The 24,336-nt window shown below is 39.4% G+C and overlaps 5 protein-coding genes across 5 annotated transcripts; 1 reads left to right on the plus strand and 4 right to left on the minus strand.

The window, feature by feature from the left end:
- Positions 1-54: 54 nt before the first annotated feature.
- On the minus strand, positions 55-2,819 carry LOC144198188 (aminoacyl tRNA synthase complex-interacting multifunctional protein 1-like). The gene is made up of 4 exons (XM_077719080.1): positions 2,365-2,819; positions 1,665-1,882; positions 1,437-1,599; positions 55-916 (listed from the first exon to the last, which is right to left on the minus strand). The coding sequence occupies exons 1-4, from the start codon at positions 2,735-2,737 to the stop codon at positions 708-710; spliced, it is 963 nt and encodes a 320-aa protein (XP_077575206.1). The 5' UTR covers positions 2,738-2,819; the 3' UTR covers positions 55-707.
- Positions 2,820-5,014: 2,195 nt separating this feature from the next.
- Positions 5,015-8,715, minus strand: LOC144198230 (RING finger protein 150-like). Its single transcript, XM_077719140.1, has 7 exons — positions 8,030-8,715; positions 7,088-7,338; positions 6,471-6,542; positions 6,313-6,395; positions 6,151-6,247; positions 5,710-5,890; positions 5,015-5,151 (listed from the first exon to the last, which is right to left on the minus strand). The coding sequence occupies exons 1-7, from the start codon at positions 8,499-8,501 to the stop codon at positions 5,015-5,017; spliced, it is 1,293 nt and encodes a 430-aa protein (XP_077575266.1). The 5' UTR covers positions 8,502-8,715.
- A 328-nt stretch (positions 8,716-9,043) lies between these two features.
- dnajb14 (DnaJ heat shock protein family (Hsp40) member B14) lies at positions 9,044-12,760 on the minus strand. Its single transcript, XM_077719800.1, has 8 exons — positions 12,578-12,760; positions 11,651-11,801; positions 11,441-11,586; positions 11,168-11,365; positions 10,691-10,776; positions 10,512-10,621; positions 10,272-10,444; positions 9,044-9,587 (listed from the first exon to the last, which is right to left on the minus strand). The coding sequence occupies exons 1-8, from the start codon at positions 12,708-12,710 to the stop codon at positions 9,463-9,465; spliced, it is 1,122 nt and encodes a 373-aa protein (XP_077575926.1). The 5' UTR covers positions 12,711-12,760; the 3' UTR covers positions 9,044-9,462.
- Positions 12,761-13,371: 611 nt separating this feature from the next.
- On the minus strand, positions 13,372-21,460 carry LOC144198550 (tetratricopeptide repeat protein 39B-like). Its single transcript, XM_077719616.1, has 19 exons — positions 20,683-21,460; positions 20,236-20,301; positions 18,522-18,550; positions 17,595-17,699; positions 17,343-17,474; positions 16,955-17,031; positions 16,463-16,592; positions 16,285-16,387; positions 16,147-16,212; positions 15,973-16,081; positions 15,836-15,903; positions 15,184-15,243; positions 14,945-15,106; positions 14,777-14,868; positions 14,577-14,697; positions 14,394-14,505; positions 13,733-13,850; positions 13,549-13,665; positions 13,372-13,483 (listed from the first exon to the last, which is right to left on the minus strand). Exons 2-19 carry the CDS (start codon positions 20,293-20,295, stop codon positions 13,381-13,383), a joined length of 1,764 nt encoding a protein of 587 aa, XP_077575742.1. The 5' UTR covers positions 20,296-20,301; positions 20,683-21,460; the 3' UTR covers positions 13,372-13,380.
- On the plus strand, positions 19,709-24,270 carry snapc3 (small nuclear RNA activating complex, polypeptide 3). The gene is made up of 9 exons (XM_077719615.1): positions 19,709-19,946; positions 20,694-20,777; positions 20,846-20,924; positions 20,994-21,098; positions 22,032-22,181; positions 22,262-22,344; positions 23,336-23,494; positions 23,715-23,822; positions 23,941-24,270. The coding sequence occupies exons 1-9, from the start codon at positions 19,729-19,731 to the stop codon at positions 24,086-24,088; spliced, it is 1,134 nt and encodes a 377-aa protein (XP_077575741.1). The 5' UTR covers positions 19,709-19,728; the 3' UTR covers positions 24,089-24,270.
- The last annotated feature ends 66 nt before the right edge of the window (positions 24,271-24,336 follow it).

The following is a 24,336-nucleotide window of genomic DNA, read 5'->3' on the forward strand; positions in this document are numbered from 1 at the left end:
TTTTTACCAAATTTCCAAGTAAAATCATTTTGACATAAAGCAAAACAAAATATCCTGATTCAAATGGGCTTTTTATTCATGACAGAATACACAAGTCAACAAGATGAGGAGATAGTGTGGACAAAAAGCCACTATCATAAGTTGGAACTTTTGAACAAAGTTATCATCTTCATGAATTCTTCAATGACTGTACAATATGTACAATGTTAAGAGGCATGTTTTCACTTTCTAAGAAAACTCATTTCGCAGTTGTCGTCATCTTCAATATTGATACGCTTCAAAGTCCATCTTTTGATAAAGTCCTTCAAAATCACTTGCCTCTGAATGGTAAATTTGACACTTATTAAGGCATTTAAATAAGGGTTGAAGCATGAAAAGGTGCATTTTATTATAGTATTCAAAGTTCTTGTAGTTTCAAAAAAAGTAGTACTTAAGTAGTATTTAATTGTCTTCCATGCATGTTGTTGGCAGGGGCCAATAGGACATCTTGTGGCCGAGTGTTGCTACTCCAACTTTGGCAAACAGTTGTACTTACCAATATGCATGTTTGTAGAATGGAAATTTTAATATTTTTCATAAGATGGTGAACAAGAAATTGTTGGATTAAGGCAAGTCCGATTCCATTTGGCTGCTGAGAACAAAATGATCCCCAAGCAGCGATTCAAAAAGTCTCCGCGTCACAAACCTGGAGCGTTGTCCGAGTTTACCTATCGAAAAAGCGTCTCCGTATCTTCCCGCCAAGGCCCAGCCATCAAAACAACTTGGCAATCGGACAGCGTAGGCGCCCGACACACACCCTTGCCCAGAATCTCCAGCGGCACGTCCTTGTAGGTGGCCACGCACCGCTCGTCGGTGCGGAGGTCGGATGTCATGTGGTCGCACACCGTGGCGGGTTCTAGCTCCTTGTGTGGGTCACCTGATGGTCGAAAGTAAGGATCACCAACAGATAGTACTCTGACTATGGCCAAATGCGGTAAGTACAAAAATCGTGCCAAAATCCCCAACAAATATCCATACAAAAATCTCCAACAAAAATCCCAGCGAAAATCCCGACAAAAATCCAGACAAAAATCCCGACAAAAATCCCCAACAAAAATCCCCAACAAAAATCCCAGGTAACATCCCAGCAAAAAATCCCAGCGAAAATCCCGACAAAAATCCCCAACAAAAATCCCTACAAAAATCCCAGTGAAAATCTCCAACAAAAATCCCAGGTAAAATCCCTATGAAAATCACAGCAAAAAATCCCAGCGAAAATCCCCAACAAAAATCCCGACAAAAATCCCAGCGAAAATCCCCAACAAAAATCCCAGCGAAAATCCGAGATGAATCTAAAAAAATATTTTACTTTTTGACCAACAATGGCAATAAATAAAAACATTTGCTACCTTTTCGGCCCACATGTTAGCAGCTATATTTGCAGATAGTAACCATACCTGTAAACCCGTGTGCCGTGACTCTATCTCCGGGTACCGCTCCATTTGGAGGCGCCAGGATTTCCAGGCCATTCGCCGACCTCACGCAGACTAGCCCTGCCTGGGACGCCACGCCCCGGACCTGCGTTGGTTTTACGTTGCACAGGAGGACCGCCATGCAGTTCTGGATTTCGCCACATTCGGTTGGTTAGTTCTTTTTTTCGACGTTCCGAATTTGCGGTTACTTACCATGTCTACGGGCACGTGCTCGCTAACCACCGTCCTCGGGTGAGCCTCGCCAACGTCCACGTGCTGCAAATATAAGCCGTCCGTCCCGGGTAGCGACATGGTCCTGATGATGCAGCCCGCCCGGAGGTCAAGACGAGAAATGTCAGATGGGTCTCGGTCGTCCGGCTGGAGTTTTCCTTCAGGGTGGGCTTCTGTCGTTTTCGGAACTCTACGTCTCTCTGGGAACATTCGGGTCAAATGGACTTATTATGGAGCATTAAATACGACAACGAAGCAGTTGATGCTGTAAATCAAGCAAGGATGGGAAATGATTCTATCCACATAGCTGTCCAATGACAATGAATTACGTATTCAGAATATAATATGACAGTTAACGTTTAATAATAACTAGTTAATATAATTCAAAATTATTACAAAATGGAAAAAACAACGTCTCCAGGTTTAAAACAAACTACTTCTTTCTAAGAAGGAAAATATTAATACATATACTTTTACAGAAATGACAATTGGAAAATGGCAAAGTTTTGTAAAGCATAATAAAAAAAAATGATTAAAAACCAGACCGAAAGAATATTTGGGAGTCTTTAGTTGGTTGAGCCGGATGCGAAAGTGAGGCTAAAACCAAGCTAAAGCGTAAAAGCCAAATTTATCATTTTTAAAGAGGCAATATTAAATAAAAAGTATGTTTTCCTTAGCTCACCTTTGACCTTGCCTTCGTTGGACGAGCGCAGGTTGAGGCCCATCTCCCGGAGCTCCCTGGTGACGGTAGCCTTACTGACGTTAGCCCCGGAAGCCTGTCGGAACTCGGCGGTAAGCGCCGCCATCGACGGGAAGCTCTGCTCCCGGGCCAAGCGCTCCAGAACCTGCCGGTCCTCCTCCTTGAGCTTGTGTGGCCGGCCGCAGCGGGGCAGTGGACACGTCCTGCGTTCTCGCTTCCATTGCACTATGACGTTATTGACGGTGGAGCGGGGCAAGTTGAGAAGGTTGGCGATTTGACGCAGGGACTTTTGGCACATGTGGCATCCGACCACGGTGCCCCGCTGGAATTCGCTCAGCTCCCCGCTGCGACCCATCACTGGCGGCCACAGAGACCTGCGCTTCCCTGAGCTGAGCTGCCGCTTCTTCTTCTTCGCCTCCTACTGGTGAAGGAAGCGCCTTTACCTCTCTCTAGCGGCATGGAGGAACACTCACAACTGTACATTATGAAAAGCTTGGCTCATTTTCAACACGTTAAAGCTACATTTAAAAAAAATATGGTAAAATTTTATAAATTGAAAAAAATACCCAAATAAATTTAGTATTTAGTACATAAAACTACTCAATTAATTTAAATTATGCAGGAAATAAAACAGTCACCTTTTAAATACTATATACAGCCATTTGTAGAGTACATAATTATTTAAATGACAAGAATAATTGTTAATATTTTGGGTTGTTTAAATAAAAAAATTGAAGCTGTTCAAAGTTGAACAATTTGCAAGCAGGATTTTTATTCCTACACACAAGGCGTACGTACACGTGCATCAAGGTTAGCATGGACAATTTGCTCATCAAACACATTCACGTAAGAAAATAGCCACCATTTTGTCCACTGGACAGTGTGCAATATATATACGTCGATTGGTCCCCACTGGGAAATCTCATATCACAACAAGCGAGCGTTCAAAAGTCTCAAATCTGGCATTTAAGTCCTCTCAAACTCTCCGGAAGGCATTAAAGTGCAACAAGACGGGCTTACGAGGACACTAGAAGAGTTATTTCACCTTCTTTTTGCGCAGTAAAACCAGGTTTGACAGGCAGGAAAAATGCCACGACGATAAAGCTGGTGTTGGACGTTTCGTTGACATACATCAGATTTCTTTACGGAGCATTTGTCGTGTTTTCCCCCCAAAATAATTAGAATAAAGTGCTAGTGATGCGTTCAGGATCAATCGGAAAAATGATGTTTGTTTTAAAAAGAAAATGACTCATAAAAAAATGGTTATAGCATTTTAGCTAGCTTGTAGCTAAGTGTTCTTGTAAATAAACATGTAAATACATTTACCCAAAATGTATTCATTAGATTAGAACTGTTTAACCAACATTTGTTGTCTTGTCATGTATTCTATTTTAATTAGCTTGCCCTGACCTTTGACCTTCTCGTCCCTTTCTTTGACCCCTAATAAAAGCAAAGCATTTTCCTAAATCTGGTCTTTAAACCCAGCTAAAAAAATGTAAAATTGTCCTTTCTAACCTGTTTTTTTCCAAACATGACCTTTTGACCTTACTTTTGGGCAAACAAACAAAAGATGAACACGTTCCCCAACTTTCACGCGATTAAATAAAACTGGTTTTACTAAAAAAAAATGCTAATGCTAACAGTATCGGTCCGATGCTTTACACCAGGAGTAGGGAACCTGTGGCTCGAGAGCCATATGTGGCTCTTTCCATGGGTGCAAAACAGGAAGTCAGCACTCATGACTTACTTTATCGGACCGCACAAAATGCTGCGGCGGGCCCAGATTTGGCCCCCGGGCCACCACTTTGACACCAGTGCTCTAGCACTTTACATCATAATTTAGTTTTTCATTACTCATTTCATTGATATGGATTGTTTAGCAACAACATAATAATGTTGTCACAAGAAATCCGAGACTTATTGTGATTAGAAAGTGGTAAAATGCCCCCAAAAAATGCACTTTTTCATATAATTTTACTTTTAAATTTTGAGAATGGCTCTTTCGCAATATCATTAAAAAATAAGACGATTTTATGACTCTCTTTCAAAAAGGTTCTCGACCCCTGCTATACACATATCAGGACCTAAAACAAAATTATGTACTAAAAAAATGCTATTATTTTTGGTATGGCTACAAGAATCGTCATTTCCAAAATCGGTATGTTTAATAAACCCCATAAAACGGTCACGCCACAACTTTTCTAAGAAAAGACGCAACCCGAACTTGGACTCAAACGACATCCCATAATTAATGCAGCATTTCCTACTTGGCAGCAGTTTTATCACAAGGGGGCGTCCCATCATTTAGTCCCCCTAAGAACAGGAGGAAATACACTCGGAGACGAAAAAGTTGACATCACTTGTGCGGAAACGAGTGTGACCGCTCCAAACCGTCATGTCCGCTGGCCCCATAAAAACGCAAAAAAACTGGCAGTGATCTTCCTGAAGGAGGAAAATATTTCCATAGTCTGTGGTGAAAAGGGCCCTTTTCGGAAGGAAGGACGGCACGGTGAAAAAATGGTCGCCTGCTTGTGCGGGAATGTGTGGGTTGGGCGACCCTTTTCGTCGGGAAATGTTTGGGTGTGAAAACAACCGACGAGGTGGTGTGTGTGTGTGTTTACCGCTTTTAGAGTCAAGTGGTGGCGCTCCAGGCCAGTTCTTCGTTTTCATTTTTCAGAGATTGGACGGATCGGACTGGCTCGGCTTGAGTTGATCTCGGCGTGTTGAGGGAGGAGTCAGAATCGCTGCTGAGTGGCAGGTGGTGCTCACCTGACCAGAGGGGAAAATTGGGTGAGAATACAGTGTGTCAAAGTGGCGGTTTGGAGGCTAAATATGGGCCGTCGCATCATTTTGTGTGGCCCGGGAAAGTAAATAAAGAGTGCTGACTTTCTGTTTTAGGGTCAAATTAAAATGAAGAGTATAGATTTATATTATATTTCTTGATTTTCCCCCTTTTAAATTAATAATTGTCATTTTTTAATCATTTTTTTTTGTTTTTAGTTCAAAAATAATTTTGTAAAATCTAAAAATATACTATAAAAAAGCTAAAATAAACATTGTTTTAGATCTATAAAAAACGGAAAATTCAGGGATTTTAATCCAGGACTTTTAATGTATTTATAAAAAAATAATCTAAATATTATATCTAAAATGGTCCGGCCCACATCAAACCGAGTTGACGTTAACAACGTTATCAAAGTAAAAAAATATATATGTTTTTTAAAAGGTCATGAAAATGTGAAAATCCAATAACAATTTTAATCCAAAGTATTTGTTGGCCCCTGCTAAACGTCACTTTAGCATTAGCTAGCAAAAAGTCGAACTCACTGCTGGAAATGAAGTAGTTCTCCTCAGCCTGTGGCGCCAAGTCCACATCCGGATGTGTGTCCCCCCTTTGGGCCAGCTCCAACACCACCGAGCTCTCACCGACTACCGCGTCAACAGGCGGAGGACCCCCCGGCGCAAACTCGTAGTCTGGCGGCGACTCGTCAGAGCAGTCCGGATTCAGCTGGATGGATAAACAGACCACATTAACAGCAAATAATCCCAATGGACATACCTACCAAATTTCCTTATATAAATAAAATAAATATTGAAATAAGACTTAATCTATGATTTAATTATATATAGATATACATGTACTACAAATTCATCTATTTATCGCAACATTAAATTTCCACATTTTAGCCCATTTGGTCCTCCAAAAATATCATTGATTTCCATAAGGAAAACAAATATTTTGGCCCCGCCCCTAAAAAGTGAACTCACCAAAATTCCCAAAGCTTTGAGAATATTCATTTTACACATGGGACAAGTCTGGTGGTCATGCAGCCAGGGGTCCACACAGTGCTTATGGAACACATGCCTGAAAAGAAATAAAAACACTAAATATGCAGGTGTTATTCCCACCACTAGGGGCGATCACCACACCTGCACGGCAACACCCTGACGACATCGTTGGGTTTATAAGCCTCAATGCACACAGCACAGCTGTCGAAGTCCAGCTCCGTCTCCTAGGCGAAAAAGGGGCGTCGGCTTTAAAAAAAATGACGGCGTTCCAATATAAAAACTGAGAAAGCCCCGCCTACTTTGTCTCCTTTCTTGATGGTGCGCAGTGGAAGCTTGCCGATGGCTTTTTTGGCAGCGTCCCCCAAGCGTCTCTGCGGGACAAAAAACAACATGTCTGGAAATCATGGAAATAATGCTGTTTTCTAGTTAGCGTATTTCTGCACTATAATGCGTAATGAAAAGACTGAATTTTAACAAAAGCCACCTTATATATGAATTAATCGGTGTATGAAATTCCCTTTTTCCCTAACCACTACTACAAGGGGGGCCATTTTAGATATAATATTTAGATATATATTACTTATAAATGGATTAAAAGAGCTGGATTAAAAGCCCTAAATATTCAGTTTTTTATAGATCTAAAACCATGTTTATTTTAGCTTTTTTAAAATATATTTTTAGATTTTACTAAATGATTTTTGAACTAAAAACACAAAAAAATGATTAAAAAATGACAATTGATTTAAAAGGGGAAAAAAATCAGGAAATTTAATATACATCTATACTCTTCATTTGAATTTGATCCTAAAACAGAAAGTCGGCACTCATCATTTACTTTCCCGGGCCACACAAAATGATGTGGCGGGCCAGATTTGGCCCCCGGGCCGCCACTTTGACACACACGCAGAAGGCATACCTGGTTGCGGTCTCGGGCATTAGCATAGCGGAATCTCTGGATGTAGTAGAAGACAAGCCAGGCGAGGGAGATTATCATGAGAATGATGAAGGAGATGGAGACAAAGACGACGGACGTTCTGCTCACATACTTCTGCAAATTGCGCGTGCCTACACTGATGTGCATTGTGACCGCCACCTGCTGTTCCAGCAGCGCCATGATTTCCCGACCTTTGTGCTCCGGGATCATGACGGCCACTATGTCGCCAGTACCTGTGCAAAAAAAATTGGACCATGTTAAAACCGGGTGACTATTTCCAACTATTTTATTCATCTAGAAGTGAGAAAAATAGTTACTGTTGTATTACTGTATTTTCTGCACGAAGATGTCAATTTTCTCAAAATTTTATGCTAGCATTGTCATGGAATTTGTACTCCAAGTAATTATTTTGATAGATTTTTTTGAAATGACTCGGCCCAAAAAGTGAGTGCTAATAAAATTCGAATGTTATTGAACTATGTGACCCTGTTTTTGAATCCAATCATATTTTGATTGAATGCAATGATCCTGCTTTTTAATTTAGGAGTGGAAGATGGTTTTGAATGTTGTATTTTTTTCCATATTGAAATATATGTTGGTTTGTATCATTTCCTTTTGAGTATTTAGTGTCAAGGCACTTTAAAAGACCTTAAACGTGGAAAAAGTTGCAAACAAATTATATTAATATATTTTGGTTTTCATCAATGTGATGATTTTTTTTACGTTGATGCTCTTGGCTACCAATGAGATTAAAAATTAAACATAAAAAACAGCCCCATTTGAAAGCATGTCTTAAAAGAGTAGTTACAATTAAAAATACATGACAACAATGGACATCCAATCAAGTCAAATTAGATCAGACGTCCATCACCGTCAATGGCGGCGCTAGTCAAAATAGCCTATTCGTGCATGATGCTCACTCACCAGAATGGGGCATAGTAATGGTGTCGTTGGTACCACCGGATCCCGTGTTGTACACAACCACAGCCGAGGCGTTGTGTGCGGCGGCGTTCCGTATCTTGTCCCGGTAGGAGCAGTTCCCCGCGGCCACCAGCGCCACCCAGGCGGGGTCCGAGCGCGACAACACCGCTGCCGCTGCTGGAAAGCGAACGGCCGCCTCGCACATCTGTCGCTCCTGTGGCAGCGACGGAGCCAGAACCAACCCCCGGGCTTCCCTCTTGGGTGAATGCTCGCCATAACGGCCGCACTCGCTCTTCTCGCTCCGCGGCCTACCGGTGAGTGGGTCCAGGTAGGTAATGTTGACGTAGGCCGTGTACCACTCCTCCTTCTCGGCCACGGTGAAGTCCAAACACAACAGGTGTACGGAGCAAAGGGAGGAGACGAGCCACGTCGAGAGAGCTGCGCTGCGGCATAGTCGAGTGATAGACGTCGCCATGACGGAAGCCGGAAATGGACAGTTCTTCCGTAAAAATAACACTGGCCGGTCAACACGGCGACCGTTTGTCGGGTGCCGGGGCCACTAAAGCGACAAGTCTACTACTCATTACCACCTGCGGGTGGCGGGAGGGTTAAGGAGGAGGGATTTATGTCCGTCCAAGCTGGTAGCTGCTCCCTGATTGGCTGGGTTGGTATTTGATCACACGCCGTGGGAGTGACAATGAGGCTTTAATGCGCAGGGCTGTAGATATCATGTATGGGACATTAGACAACTGATGCGAGCTGGGAAAAGAGGATGAGCGTCTTCACTTGGCGGCCATTTTGCGTCGGTGCTTCTTCCGTATAACGTTCAAGCTAGACAGACGTGTTTAGAAGGAAAAAAAGCATCAAATGGGTCAATGTTCAAACTAGTCATTCTTAATAGTAACATTACGTCATTTTTAACCAAGGTCACCGTCATATTTAAATTTCTTTTTTTTCATTTCAAATGGTACTTTCTCAATCAAACCAATTCTATAAATGACTCAAAATAATCCCCAAAAGTTTTTAATAGCTTTATTTAAATGACGACTCCAGAAAAAACTCGCTCTCCTCTAAATTTCCTTTTTTATTTTTTAGATTAGTTAATTTTTTTTAGATTACTTAAATAACTGCATTAAAGTCTGACAAAAAAAATGTACATCTTCTGCACGCCTATCGCAAAATGAATCCATTATTCATTTCAATCACAGTTTGCACCGTTTATCCACAATATTATCGATTTCATGCTGGAGGCTGATTGATTGGTGGCATTAAACGACAGGTGGATGTGCTCAAAACGTCTTTCCAGGAATGTCGAGTTTGTTGGGGATGTAGCGGTGACGTATGTGATATTTGCAGTGGGCTTTTTTCCTGCGTAAATCCTCCCTGAACGTAGACATCTATGGATATATGGTAAAATCTAAAAGCACGCGGGCGAATCACCCTCCTCGAAAGAGATTTGTCAGTCTATCCAGCTCCTTGCAGTTCTCCATTGGCATATGCTCGGCCTTCTGCCGCCTACGCTCGTCCCGGTACAGCCTGGCGGCGTAAAGTAAGTCCGTTTCTGGGAGTGGAAACACAACAATATAACTTTATAATATAGTCAAATAATTCGTGGATTTGATATTAGAATTTTCTTTTGTTTATTCATCTTTCTGGACATTGATTTACATTTTTTTCTTTATTAGTCATATTTACCTACCAAACGTTTTATTTTTTTTCCATTTCAAGGATTATTGAGGTATTTAATTATAATTTCACTTGATGCAAATGTAGGTTTTCTGAAATATTAGTAATTTAAGTTAAAATATGGCAGTTTTTCAGTTTTTGTCGCAAAACTTTTTATTTCACTGCATTTTTTATTTTTGCCGGCATAATATCGACTTCACTTAACTATAATCCATTTTACATACTTGTATTTATATAACTAATAATTCATTTTACTATTAACAGACTTTCCCAATCATTTGTTCTTTAATTGAAACTACATTTTTCTTTTAAAACTAATTTGTGGCACATTTTGGCATATATTTTAGTTTAATAGAATATTATTGACCACAATTATCAAATATTTTAAACTAACTATATTACTATACTATAATAATTTAGCATCTAAATTTAGTCATTACTTATTCCGAGTACTTACAATATTTTACATTATTAAATGACCTTAAAACAAAAAGACTGCTATTTTAACTTCTATTGTAATTCCCTCAATTTGACATCACAATGGCGGCTATCCACTTACGAGTCTGCCTCTCCCTCCAGCAATTATTCTTGACGTTGAGCACGTAATCTTCCTCCACGCCTTTCTCAATCTGCTGCAGCGCCGCTGTTTTGTACTTGGACTTAAAGTCTCTGCTGACGTAGTAGTCCACGCGCAGATTCTCCGTCTGCCGCCTTAGCGTCTGACCCGTGGACCTGCAAAGGTCAAAGGTTAATTAGTCGCCCATCCTCGCTTTTCCGGCCTTTTTCCCTCCACGCTTACGGTCGAGAGTAGAGACTGTAGGGAGGCGGCGAAACCATCATCTGGCTCAGAATGGACACCAAAATAAGGACCGCAATGGGCATCAGTTGAATAAACATGGAGAAGCGCCCCTGTGGAAAGAAAGGGAATTTAAGCATGGCGGTAGGGGGGCGTGGCCTAGCCCTTCCGACGTTATTTACATCGCCTCTTTCTTCTGTGCGCTCTTGGTGGGAGTTGGCGTTGTGGCTGTAGCTCGTCCTGCCGTTGGTGAATGATTGTGGACTTGCTGAGGAAGAAAAAAAGGGGCGGGGCTTGTTAAAATCGCTCGCTGGGGATAGATGTCCAACTCATTTGAAATGGGAGGGTTGAAACCGAATGAATGAATGAATACTTCCAATTCAGATGGAAAGAGGAATTCACAGTGAAAGTTTCTGAGGTGAGAGTCGTGTCGATGCTAGTGAATAATGTTAATATTGTTCTTTTAATTGACTTTTTTTCATTTCACAAAGCATTTCTGTAATTTGGTGGGGGAAACGCTGTTAGCTAGCCAATTGTAAACAAATAGGATGTTTGAGATCGAATTTGTTTGCTTCATTTATATTAAAACCAAAAGAAAATATAGATTTTAAGAAGGAAAACATGAAGTTTGAAGATAGACATTTGCTTGTGCAACTCACATGAAGGGAATCCTCCTCCAAAGAACATATTGAAAAGGTCTTCTGGTGTGATATCTGCCTCGAAGCCTCTGTGGAAGTCAAACCCGTTGGCTCCTCCGTCCCCGTGACCCGGCGGTCCGCTGGGCTCTTCGCCTCCGGTCAGGTCGTACTGCTTTCGTTTTGATGGGTTGCTTAGCACCGCGTATGCATTACCAATCTCTTTAAAAAAATAAAAATAAAATATATCAGACCACTTTTGAGTTCATAGTCCATTATTTTAAAACCACAACATACTTTTAAAAGCATCTGTCGCTCCTGGAGCGTGGTTCTTATCCGGGTGGAATTTGAGGGCTAGTTTCCTATACGCTTTTTTCAGATCTTCGTCGCCGGCATCTTTTTCGACACCCAGCACTTTGTAGTAGTCTTTGCAGCGCTTAATTCTAAAACAGAATAAACACATTAGTATTACAGTTTGTTGTCGCATTTTCAATCCAGTGAACTCACCGTTGGACGCCTTCCACTTGGTCCTGCGTGAAGACTTTGGCGGATTCGGCGCGATCACCCGCCGCCTGCCCGCCGCCATCGTTCGCCGTTCGCCTGCGATGGGTGCCGTTAGATGCGGAGCTCCCGTTTCGGGTGAGGGCTTCCAACAAGGCTACGAGGAAAACAACAAAAAAATGTTTTCAATTAATTATATACACATCTTGAGTACACTTTTTTTTATAGGAATAAAAGTAAAAACAACATTTTAAAATTGACTGACACACATGCTTTATAAGGTTAGTGAATATTGTTGGTCACAAAAAAATCATATTAATTAGTATTGAATATTTTTTAATGATTATATTAAATAGAAAAAAATACAAATTCCCCTGTACAAATGACTTCATTAATGGCGAAAAATCTAAACGCTCCTCCCATTGACCTATTTTTTACGTCATCAATAGCAGCCATCGTATTCATTAAAAGAAATAAAAAAATGAAAAGGCGACTCCACTGTACCTTTAAACAAACGTGTACTCAATTTACCTAATTTCAGAGTATGGCAGCGTACTGATGACGTCATCAGCGCGTTTGACCGATCAGTGACATTTTAAAAGGTTTTTACCTTGCGCATGCTCAATAACTCCACCAAATAAACATATTTGGACCCCAATCGTGTACCTTTAAAAAACTACCCACCTCCAACCTAGAGCAAATGACACATTAGCTTAGCTTATTAGCAAACTGGCTCGCTCACAGCTTCACCAAACATTAACGTCTTGGTGACATTCTTTTAAAAATACACAGAGTGAATATTAAACTTAGTGTTGTATTTATAAAATGTCCGCCAGGTATTTTTAAAGTGTTAGTCGAGTTCGTTTGGTTGTCTATCGGTGGCCGGCTACGTTGTTTGAAGTGGCTCGGCTAAACCGGAAAAAAGCGGCTTACCTTTAGCTCTCTGCGTGGGGAAGAGCTTCTCGGCTTTATGGAGGAACTTGAGAGCTTTCTCCTTGTCCCCCGTATCGATGGCTTTCGACGCAATGTTAATGCATTTTTCAGCCTCGTCTCGGTTCCCTTCCATCTTTTTTCCTCCGCCTCCTCCCCCTCCTTTCCTGGTTGGGTCACATGATGCCCCACGTGATCCTCTCATTTGATTGGCACATCCCAGCACCTGCAGATAGACGCCCCCTAAAATTGCCAAATCAAAATACAATTAAAAGTAGTCAGGAAACAATGAATACAAAAGTATTTTCATCACTAAAAGTAAAGAAATATGTAAAAATGCTTCTTCCTGTATAACCTGAATAAGAGAAAGTGATAATGACAATTATTGCATTTTTATTCAGGGCACATTTCAAACATATACACGAGGAGATATATACAAAACATATGAAAAATACAATCAGTATTTTTCCATTCAGCATTCCACTTTAGGGAAGCAAAATAGGAACTAACTAAGAGTGGGATTTTAATTCATTCATAATTAATGACCAATTTTTTTTTCTTCAGGCAATCTTCAGGTATAACTACTCCATTGATGCATATATTAGTTACTTTTGAATAGAAATAGGACACGATTTAATTCATTTATCCATTAAATCCTATTAAAATATTTTAGGATTCTCGGGCCGCACAAAATGATGCGGCGGGCCAGATTTGGCCCCCGGGCCGCCACTTTGACACCAGTGTACTAAGTTAAACAGCATGAGAAGATATTGATAAAAAGTGTGTGTGTGTGTCATTTTTAGCATTCACAACGGCGTCATCTCAGCTTGGCAGGACGTCATGCTATTGAGCGCGGCGTGGATCCGGAAATGAAGACGTGACTCCATGTTGTAGTCCTTGTAGTCCGTCCTGAAAAGGGATTCAATTCAGCGGCTTTTTAAACGCGAGCCGCTCTTGGCTTTGCCCGCACTTACTTGGCGCTTTCCATGACGGAAATGGCCTTTTGGATGTCACCCCTCTGTTTGTGCAGGAGCCCCATCTCGTACATGGAGAAGGGCACCAAGTATTTGTCATACTTCAGGTCGGCCTCACTGTAAAATTCCAGTTGGCGGAGCGTTCAGGCGTTGTGGGAAATTGGAGGTTTTCGGGCGAACTCACCTGGAGGAGACGCGGGCGAAGCAGACTTCAGCCTGGTCGAGCTGCCCCAATTGTCTCAGACACAAACCTTTGAGCAGCTGAACCACGCATTGGTCGTCCAAGTGGTATTCTGATGGGTCTGGGGAAAAAAACAATTGAAGTAACGGTCATAAAAAAATAAAGTTTGTTTTGGGGAGGCTGTTTTTTTGTTTGGCTTGAATATGGCTTGGCAGTTTCTATGCAAAAAGTTGAAGTGAAAGTTTCTAATGTAAGAGTTTGTTTGTTCCAGATTTTTCTGCATTTTCTTAGTTTGGAATGAAGTTGAAAATTTTTATTTATAAAATTAGAAATGGCCATTTATTTTGGGGGTGGTAAGGATTTTGGCGCACTTTCTATTCATTTTTTTGTTGTTTTTTTGTAGATTTTTTGTAGAAATTTTGTGTCGGTAGGTGCAATTAATTTTTGCAGATTTTCGATGTTTTGATCTTCCCATTGGAAGCTTTTTTTCATATTTTTTTTCCAATTTTAGACTCTTTTGTCTACTTTTATTCAGATTTTGAGATTTTTCAGGGGCACTTTCATTGATATTGGGTCCTTTTTAGAGCCAATTCTCAACAAATGTCATCCATCTTATTTTTCCCAAATATTTCTGAAATCAAATCCCTATGACGACACTTCTTACTTGGCTGATGCTTGAGCTCCTCCTCAGCTTTCTCCAAAGTGGTCAACATATTTTCCGTCAAGTCAGCGCGTTTTCCCACGATAGTAAAGCCATTCCAAACGTACATCATCTCCTACCAGGGAGGATAAAGAATATAGTCAGTCAGATGACAAACGGACTGACGGACAGAATCCCGTCACTCACCAGAGCCGGCACGGCCAATTTAGCCGGCTTCGAAGCGGAATATCGCTGAGCCTTTTTAGCTGCAAACTTCTCCGTGGGGATGGATTTCCCGGCCATTTTCAACCTCAAGCCGTCCACCTCCCTAACAAAAAGGGGCGTGGTCACTCCCACAAAGTCCCTCCTCATAGTGAAAGGCACAAAATGGCTTCCTCTGGACATACCTGTACAAGTCGACAACGTTTTCACCCAGTTTTTGTACTTCGTCCTCGGGGAGCATGCTCAAGATGGACGCCTTCTGGAAGACGTAGACGGACTACAGGTGAAGAAGAAGAGGGTTTAGTTGTTTTTGTGGACTTAAAAATGGCCCAAATCCTCTTTTTTTGGCTGACCTGAGACCATTTGCTCTCCTGGCAGAGTAGGTGGGCGTAATGGTAGGCCTCCCTCCAGTTTTGTTCAAAGGAGTAGGCCCACATCAGTTCCCAGTAGCAGAGATGGTGGATCTGGCGCCACTCATGTTGGGCCGCGATGCAGGCTAGAAATTTTTCCTGAGCCTGCGGAGGGGTGGAGGGGGGGTCAAGACCCCTGTGAGTGGATAAATTCAGACCCAAAGAAAAGGAGGAGACCTCACCAATCGAATGTTTCCTTTGAGTAAGGCGATTCGGGCCACGTAGAAAAGCATGAGTGCCCCCTGTGGATAGAACAGGAATTACAACTCAAAGAGGGAATTGTCAGTGGATGATTTTTTTTCTTCATTTTGGAAATTAAAAAAAAGTTTATTTTTTTTTTTAAAGAAGCTTATTGCATTAACCTTAAAAATTAAAAGTAAAAAGCCCTGGCTGTTTTTCAAATTAATTCATTTTTTGGGTTGTTTTTTGAATTAATACATTTTTGAAACCTCAATTTTTTTTCAAATTAATTAATTTTGTGAAGTAGTTTTTAAAATATATATATATATATATATATATATATATATATATATATATATATATATATATATATATATATATATATATATATATATATATATATATATATATATATATATATATATATATATATATATATATATATATATATATATATATATATATATATATATATATATATATATATATATATATTCCTCGTTTTTCAAATTAATCTTTTTTTGCAAGGGTCGTAGGGGGTGCTGGAGTTTTATATTATTCCTGATGTGTATGTTTAAGTTTAACGTGAATATTTGGTATACATGGAACTAACCTATATGTAACCTATATAACTCTTTTTAAAAGAAAGCTTACATTGGGGAACCTTTTAGCGAAAGGTTCTAACAGCGCCTCAGCCTCGCTCAAATCCACGTCGCCAGAACCTGAAGACAAAACAGAATTTAAACAGAAATCATCTCAAAAGCCACATTTAAAAGGACATCGCTCTTTACCCAGAATGACCGAGACATAAAGATGAAACATGAGAAGAGTTAACGTGCTGAGAATAGAGCGAAGACTTCCACTGGAGGCGCCCGCTCGTAATTCGGACAAACCCAACTCCTGTAAATCCAAGCAAATGATAAAAAACAACAATAATTTACATTGAGCTGCCTTCAAGAACTTACCCGGTCCCCTGAGAAGCCCAAAAACTCCATCAGCTTGAGGATTCGACCCGGTAACAGAGAAAGCATCTGAAAAATGCCCAAAAAAATACAATTTCACCAAATCTGACCTATTTCTATTAGACATCCAAATACTCTTACCAGATTAAAAGATCCAATTCCCATACTGACACCGCCCTGAAAGTGAATATTTGTACTTTTCCCTCTCGAATGGCTGTTACTTTGAATCATGGCCTGACACTCCCTGCAAAAAATCCATTAGACGTTATTTTTTTGTCCCATAAAGGTCAAAAGGTCACAATACGGGCGGCATGTTTACTTGTAAATCTGATAGCTATTTCGTATCCTCATCCCTCCCTTGATGAATCCGATGATGCTCTCATCCAGGAATGTGAGCGCCGCCTTCTGGAGAAGAACTTCGGCGTAGCATAGCTCGGCGTGCATTTCTTCTGTGCTCAAAAAAGTGGAAATTGATTAAAAATATATATTTAATGTATTTTCACGACTATAAGGCACACTTAAAAGTCTTAAATTTTCTCCAAAATAGACAGTGCGCCTTATAATCCAGTGCGCCTTATATATGGAAAAATGTCATTCATTGAGGGCGCGCCTTATAATGCGGTGCGCCTTATAGTCGTGAAAATACGGTATGTATATATCTTTTTAAATGGATGAACTCATTAGCTAACATTGACGGAGAGAGACGTCTAATCCAATTTGACTGGCAGCGATCGGGAAATTTGATTGGACGTCTTTTGACGTCAATGGCAGTGATGCATAAGTCCCGCCCCCCCAAAAAGTGGGGTCTCACCTTCTGTTAAGCTTTCAGGTGATTGTCGATACCATAAATTGGATAGAGTCACCATTATGCCGGTTTTCTTTCTGAACCTAAAAACAAAAAAGACAAAAAAAGGTTTTAAAACAGATTAAAAAGAAAATTGGATTCACAACATGAATAAAAAGTCGTAATATTACAAGTATGAAGTCATGCATTGCAATATTATGTCATTTTATTCCTTGTTCGGTCTCACAGGCTTCGACATTTGTCAACATATACTTATACGACTTATTTTTTCATTTTGAGGACCGTAAATTAAGCAAAAAAGCCTTTGTTTTTTTGTGTCTTTACAATTCCGATGTTTTGGTATCCATTCAATTAAAAATAATTCAAAAAAACATGACCGATTTACTAATTTTACCTCTGGCATAAAAGCAGGGCGTCATTCAGCGCCTCCATTGCGGCATTCATATCCTTGGGGTCAAAGGTCATGCCAGCTTGCATCACCAAAATGCTACTGTAGCCCATCGCGTGATACATGCTCTGATTCTTCCTAAAATAAAAAATAAAGAAATTCGGTCCGTATTTGTGGGCCTCTGCCGGACCGCTTCTGGCCCGCTGACCCTATGTTTGACACCACTGCATGTGGGAAAAGATGTGGAAAGGAATTTACCATGGTGCCAGAAGAGCCAAAGCATCCGAAAACCTGTTGTTGAGAAAGAGGTCGAGGGCGCTGGAGCATTCCTTCAGAGCCGCCTCTAAATCCATCGGTGGAGATCTAGTGGGAGGAGTTAAAAGCTCGTCAATGGGAAGAAAGAATGATTGGTTTGTGGTTTGGCAGGAGGAGAAAGAGCCTCTATTTGTCGTCATGGTCACGCAAAAGACCGTCATGGTAAAAACTTGCCTGGATTTTCATTCTTAATAACCTTTTTTTATTTTTTAATGGTGTCAGGAGCTAAATGGAGGAATTAAATCAATAAAAATAGATAAATAAATGACTGAGATTAGAAAAAGGTCAAATGGATAGAATGACTAAAACTAGAATAGTGAAAATTCAAATAAAAACTATACTTACAAAAAAAAGAACTATTGTGTTAATTTTAATATCAGACTATCATCTCCTTGTTTGTTTTTGTATTCATTCAAAATAAATGTACGATTTTAGAAGTTATCTTAGTATTTTATTTTTAACTAAAAATGAATAAGATCTAAACTGAATTGAAACTAATAATTTCAAGAAAGTTACTCTAAAATTCATTAAAATTAAGTAATGTGGTCGGAAAAATCTTTATAAAAATAATTCTAATAACTCTAATTCACTATAATGAAAATCCCAAACTATTATATATTCCCTAAATGAATCCTTTAAGTATCAATATAAAACATTTGTAAAAATATTAACGTAATGCACAACATTTTTTATAAAATATGCAAAAATCTGGGTTTAAATTTTGTCATTGTAACAAATATATTTAATTAATATGATGTGTTTAACAAAAAATATATATCCATATATAGCATATAACAAATATCACATCCATTGATGTTTTCCTGCTTAAAAATAGTAAAAATTTAAAATACAAAGAATAAAATCACTTACAGTAAATTTTCAGAGCACATCTTGTCCACCTGAAAGCACAGAAAATGAAAAAAAAATACATTTTAAAGCATTTTTAACAATATTACAGTGTGTTATTGACAAACCTGCTGTTGGGAATACTCTTCAATCTCCATTTTTTTTCAACTTTTTCCACACGACAAGGATGAACACAAAGAAGCTTTTTGGTCTTGACCTGAAGGATCAATGTTCATTAAAGACTCCAATGCTTGATATTTATATTTGTGGACCATCCCACTATTGCATCTCCTGATATTACACAAAAACATAGCACCCCCGTGAGCGCAGGCGTACAATCTGCTACTTTGTTTCAGCATCAAGTTGCAAAAAGGCAACCTATCCAGGAAGAGCTGCCGTGTGAAATTGCAATTATCATTAGGCAACATTTTCTCGGGATATTCAAAAGGGCAATGAAATGAATAAAAAGGGGGAGGAGCCAATGTCTGTTTGATCATTTTTCAATCGTTCTCTGTAAATGTAATATTTTATTTTGCTGCAGGAGAAACAAAATGTTTCATATAGATCTGTTTCTTTGAAATTCAAGCCGATGAAGGATATCAATTGATATGTTTTCAGTTTTTTGTTCCTTATTTTTTTAGTTAAAGAAGGAAACTGACATTGAAAGCAACTATTGATGGAAATAGATGTCCAATCCATTTCGAGTGGGAGGGGCTAGAAGGAATCGTTCGATCGAACTGGGATGACCCATTTAAAATGGATTGGACACCCGTAGTATTCACTGAGAGCCAAAAATATAATACATGTCACAAAAAATCACAAAAAATAAAATAAATAAAAACAAAACAGAAAAACGACTTATTTGAATGTATGTCTTTAATTTTCTTACTTTTCTCCAATTTATCTAATCTCATCTCCTTTTTCTGAACCACTTTTTGCTCATTAGGTTTGCAGGGGGTGCTGGAGCCAATCCCAGCTGATTTAGAATGTCCAATCAGCCTACCATGCGTGTTTTTTTTGGAATATGGGAGGAAACCGGAGTACCTGGAGGAAACCCACGCAGGAAAACATGCTCTATAATTTAACTAATAATCCTACATCGCGGTTTTTCAATTATCACGGCCATGTCTGGCCTACACTTCGCGATATTCAAGGGGTCACCAGTAGGTAATATGTAGACTTGACTACATTACCCATAACCCTCTGCGAGTGGTCCTCCTTTCCTGTCAACATGGCAGCCACGCACGATCAAAACATCCCAGAATACGAGGACGGCAAAGCGAATAGCACTACGTTTCACATTGGATCTTTGAGAAAAGAATGGCTAAGTCGACTCCGGGCGTCCGAATACTCGTACTCGGCCGACGACGAGGACACATTTCACGCCAACTTCGCCCAAGAGACTGGAGTTAGCGTGGAGACCATGCAGATGCTCCAAAATGTCTGCAGGTAAATCGCGTTTAAATAAGATAGTATTTTAAACCTAACAACGTTTTATTGTCGCCAGGACGTAGTGAAAAGACTAAAAATGCACGGGTTTACTTTAAATAAATTTTGAGGATGGCTCTCAATGAATAACAATTAGAAACATGAATTGTTTACGGCTCTCTCTGTCAAAAAGACTATTTTAATTCAAAGATAAATACAATTAAATTAAAAATATTTCATGGTCAAGTGGAATCACAGAAGCTACTTTCAAATATTATGATTTGATAGTAGAGAAACAGCTTGTACTCACCGAGTTGAGTTCAGGGGCATTTGAAAAAATCCGACCAACGCCATTTGTTGATGACTTCATTCGATCCTTTGATCCAAGAGAGACAAAAATAAGTAAATGAGTAAAACTATAACCATAATTTGTGTATTGATAGAATTTATGCTCATACATGTACACTACCTAAGTACATATATACATTATTTATGTTTGCAGAAAAGGCCAATCAACACTGGCTTGTATCATTTTAAATTAAAATGAACCACTGTGTATATACTCTCTAAAGTGAAAGTAGCGTAGCCATGGTTACCAAGTTAGCTTCATTTTTTTCACTAATTAGTCAAAAAGTAGTTTTAAAAAGCTCACTTTGAGGATATTTCTACAACCAGCAAGTAGACACAGCCTTGTTACATCTGATGGAAATACTTGAAAGCAACCAGGAATTAGACATAACCCATGTTGTGCTATCACCTTTTAAATAGCATTTCATCGCTTCATTGCCATCCAGAGGACGAGCAGCCTGACCCGGAAGTCGTACCTGAAGACTCTACACTAAAAACCCTCATGTAGGACTTGGAAATCGTCCATTTCCAGCTTGGGACAACGTTGACGATTTCTTGCCTTATTTTGTTAGGGAAAGAAAGAAGAGGCAAGATTACAAATCATCACTAAAAATCAGCAAAAACAGGCACGACCTCTACGCGGATGAACAGGTGAATTGAGAAGGTCGGCGATCTCAGCGAGGATTGTTTTGACGATTTCCGTTTTGACGTTTTTCGCAGGAACGACTGGCCACCGCCATGAAACCGGACGCCGTGGAAAATCTGGTTCCTGAAGGAAACATCATCCTGACAATTAATGTGTACTACCCGGCTACTTTCAAGAAGGTGAGTTCCAAAAACAGCTCTAAAAATTAAATAAAATAAAAATAAGACTTTTACAAGGGCATCTTCTGATCCTGTTGATTTTCAATGGAGACCTGGAAAAAAATCTTCAATGGTGGTCATTATACTTTTACATAAAAAAACTTTCTTTGAACAACCCCAACATTAACAAGAAATGACTTTGCAATTTACCATTATAAAGTAAAACCAAATTAAGAGGAAATTGCCCCACAATTTTTTTTTAAATTCATAGTAAAAGTTACCCATAATCAACAAAAAGTGACCAGCATGACCCCCAAAACCAAGAAAGTGACCTGAAATCAACAAACATTGGCTAAATTATTTCTACAAAAAAACTGACTCTTATTTTGAATTTGGACCTGCAAAAATCTCCAATGGCATTATTTCTGACCCCCCAAAGAAGGAAATGCCTCCTAAAATACTGGAATTGACCATGAGATACCTCAAATTGTCCAAAAAGTGGTCTTAAATCACAGGTGTCAAAGTGGTGGCCCGGGGGCCAAATCTGGACCGCTGCATCATTTTGTGTGGCCCGTTAAAGTCAATAAAACAAAACTTTCTGTTTTAGGATCAAATTAAAATGAAGAGTATAGATGTATATTACATTTCCTGATTTTTCTCCTTTTAAATCAATAATTGCAATTTTTAATCATTTTTTTGTGTTTTTAGTTCAAAAATAATTTAGTAAAATCTAAAAATGGGCACAAGATAGGATACATATAAAAAAAGTACATCCGTTAACAGTACATATGAAACATGAGTAGTATTAACATACTCATCACTCATCATTCAAGTCAAAAGTATAAAGTACAAAGTCAATTAAAAAGGAATATATTAAGAAATATTAAAATATAATATAAAAAAAATAGCGATTCTGAAAATGCCAACTAAAATTCAAATGTTCTTATTTTAAAGTTCTGCTATGTTCGACCTCACGCGACCCTCTTACTACTGGGCACCCAAAAACTGACAGAACTCCGGGACGCCGTCTGCTGCGCTAGCGACTTGGAAGTGTACGGCGAGTTCAGCAACAACCCGGACACGGCGCCAGATTTCGTCAGCAAAGTGAGTGCCGATTGGCCAATCTGGAGTCTTATACCCGAGCCAATTTCTAACCAACGGGTTGCCTGTCTTTTGTCTTCCAGGACCATCACAAATCGGCATTCTTTTTCTTTGAAGGGGTGTTCTACAACGACATGCGTTACCCGGAGTGCCGCGACATCAGCCAGTGAGTTTGAATGCGCCCTTTTGTCGGCTTTCTCGTCAATGAATACAGCCTTGAATAATTATGAAGGCGGATTCATCTAAAAAAAAAGTCGACGTGATGGAAACGGTAAATAAAAGCGTGACAGGAGGTGAAAGGCTCATTTGTGGGCCAATGGGATCATTACGTAAAAGTCTATCCGGTGTACTCCAGACGGAGTTAATGAAGATAATCACAAGGACAGAAGGACGCCCCCGAGGACAAAAATGGCCGTTTTTTTCCGTGCTAAAAATACGGCCTACCTACGACGGAACTCGTGTCACATTATATTCGGTGAAGTTTGTTGCAAAGAAGTAGGCGGGGACTATTCATTGACTTAAATTAGTTATTAACGCTTCAAAATTCGGGGGATATTAAAAAAAGGATGCGTCTAATGGTGGTTTAAGGCCACAAAAAAATTCGGAAGAAAAATTATGCCTGAAAGAGTATTATTACACATTTAATTTTGTAAAAAAATATTATACTGTGAAATATTACGGGCTAAAAGTGGTAATTTAACATGCTTCATTTTAGGGACTTAAATATTTAGCTAATCCAACTATATTAATCCATAAATATTACATTATGTAATAATACAATAAACAGAATATTTTGAATATTCAAATTATTTCTATTTTTTTATTTCAAATATTAAAATAAACTACAACTTAAAAAAAAATCCCCATTTAAATTTAAAATGTGAAACAAATACCTTAAATTGATAATAATAATACTAACTCAACCACAACTTAACACATAGTTTCCCTGTTTTAGAATAAAAATGCCAAAAAAACATCTAATAATATTAAATTACCCACTACTTAAAAACATAGTTTACCTCTTTAAAATAAAAACATTAAAAAATATCTACCTTAATTTTTGTCTATCTTAGTCTCTGCTGTTTAATTGATTAGTCAAGGTAATTAGTCCCATATCTAGAGAATCCTCTGTAATAAAGCGCGCTAAATCTTTACAGGACCACCCTCACATGGGCCACAGCCAACAAATTCCCCACATACACCCAAGCCAAGATGGAAGACACGACCTTTGAGGATCTAAAGGTCAAACTAGGCTTCCCCTACCTCTACTGTCACCAAGGCGACTGCGAACACATTGTCATCATTACGGATGCCAGGTAAAAAAAACAAAAACAAAATAAGAACAGCGCCCCCTTTTGGTCCTCAAAAATATTTGTCTAACAGCGGTTGCGCTCAGAACAAATGGGCGTCAACTAAGCGAGTCACGCGGCAACGAATGAATGAACGCCGGTCAAACGTCATCAAGCGGTCGGAATCCCCAGTGAAAAGCCGCCTTCAAAGTCAAATCGACCAATGAAAAGCCGGCTTTGTTTGCAGGTTGACGCACAAGGACGACGGCCTGGACCGGACGCTGTACCCCATGCTCGTACATAAACATCGAATAGCGACGCAAAAGTGCGCCGTATGTTCTACTTTCATCGCCAGGTGAGGGAGTTAGGGGGCGTGGCCTATCTGTAGGTTGCCATTACATTTACATTGTGTGGGGAAACAAATGTGCCATTGTTTTTGAATTGGTCTAATGTTTTTTTGTGGTTTTTTTTAGGTGGTGCACAGTGGGCGACCAGTTGGCGCCCAGTCACCCGTGTCTTTTTTGCGACAAGTGTTTTCGTATGCTGCACTACGACGCCGACGGCAACAAGCTGGGAGAGTTTTTGGCTTACCCTTACATTGATCGTGGTGCTTTCAACTGATGTTTTTTTGGAGGGTTTTCCTTGTTTACGTTGCACTTTCTTTGGTACACTTTAGTTTTTTGGGGGGGAGAAAATCACAAAGTTAAAAGGGAGGGTGACTTTCATGCAAAAAAACAAAAACAAATATGCATCTTGAAGACAATTTCAACAGTTGTTTTTTTTTTTGCTGGTATTTTTACTTGATTTTTTGTTCTATAGTTTTTCTATTTTTGACAAAGTCTGAATAAATAGTGAAATGTCTCGACTTA

This window comes from Stigmatopora nigra, chromosome 6 (genome assembly GCF_051989575.1).
Source record: "Stigmatopora nigra isolate UIUO_SnigA chromosome 6, RoL_Snig_1.1, whole genome shotgun sequence".
NCBI classification, from domain to species: domain Eukaryota; kingdom Metazoa; phylum Chordata; class Actinopteri; order Syngnathiformes; family Syngnathidae; genus Stigmatopora; species Stigmatopora nigra.

Bases quoted from the DNA above. Each gene is read 5' to 3' on its own strand.
- LOC144198230 (XM_077719140.1), bottom strand. From the start codon at position 8,501: ATGGCGACGTCTATCACTCGACTATGCCGCAGCGCAGCTCTCTCGACG. The intron at 5,891-6,150 runs GTGAGTTCACTT...TTATCCATCCAG, and splicing joins TCAAAGCTTTGGGAATTTTG to CTGAATCCGGACTGCTCTGA. The intron at 5,152-5,709 runs GTGAGTTCGACT...CCCTCTGGTCAG, and splicing joins GAACTACTTCATTTCCAGCA to GTGAGCACCACCTGCCACTC.
- LOC144198188 (XM_077719080.1), bottom strand. From the start codon at position 2,737: ATGGGTCGCAGCGGGGAGCTGAGCGAATTCCAGCGGGGCACCGTGGTC. The intron at 1,883-2,364 runs GTGAGCTAAGGA...GAATGTTCCCAG, and splicing joins CAACGAAGGCAAGGTCAAAG to AGAGACGTAGAGTTCCGAAA. The intron at 1,600-1,664 runs GTAAGTAACCGC...GGCGAAATCCAG, and splicing joins AGCACGTGCCCGTAGACATG to AACTGCATGGCGGTCCTCCT.
- snapc3 (XM_077719615.1), top strand. From the start codon at position 19,729: ATGGCAGCCACGCACGATCAAAACATCCCAGAATACGAGGACGGCAAA. The intron at 23,495-23,714 runs GTAAAAAAAACA...CTTTGTTTGCAG, and splicing joins GTCATCATTACGGATGCCAG to GTTGACGCACAAGGACGACG. The intron at 23,823-23,940 runs GTGAGGGAGTTA...GGTTTTTTTTAG, and splicing joins TGTTCTACTTTCATCGCCAG to GTGGTGCACAGTGGGCGACC.
- LOC144198550 (XM_077719616.1), bottom strand. From the start codon at position 20,295: ATGAAGTCATCAACAAATGGCGTTGGTCGGATTTTTTCAAATGCCCCT. The intron at 17,700-18,521 runs GTAAGTGATTTT...TCCTCCCACTAG, and splicing joins ATGTGCTCTGAAAATTTACT to ATCTCCACCGATGGATTTAG. The intron at 15,904-15,972 runs GTAAAGAGCGAT...TTTTGTCTTCAG, and splicing joins TTATGTCTCGGTCATTCTGG to GTTCTGGCGACGTGGATTTG.
- dnajb14 (XM_077719800.1), bottom strand. From the start codon at position 12,710: ATGGAAGGGAACCGAGACGAGGCTGAAAAATGCATTAACATTGCGTCG. The intron at 10,622-10,690 runs GTAAATAACGTC...TTCTTTCCACAG, and splicing joins GCACAGAAGAAAGAGGCGAT to GGGCGCTTCTCCATGTTTAT. The intron at 10,445-10,511 runs GTAAGCGTGGAG...TGACCTTTGCAG, and splicing joins TACAGTCTCTACTCTCGACC to GTCCACGGGTCAGACGCTAA.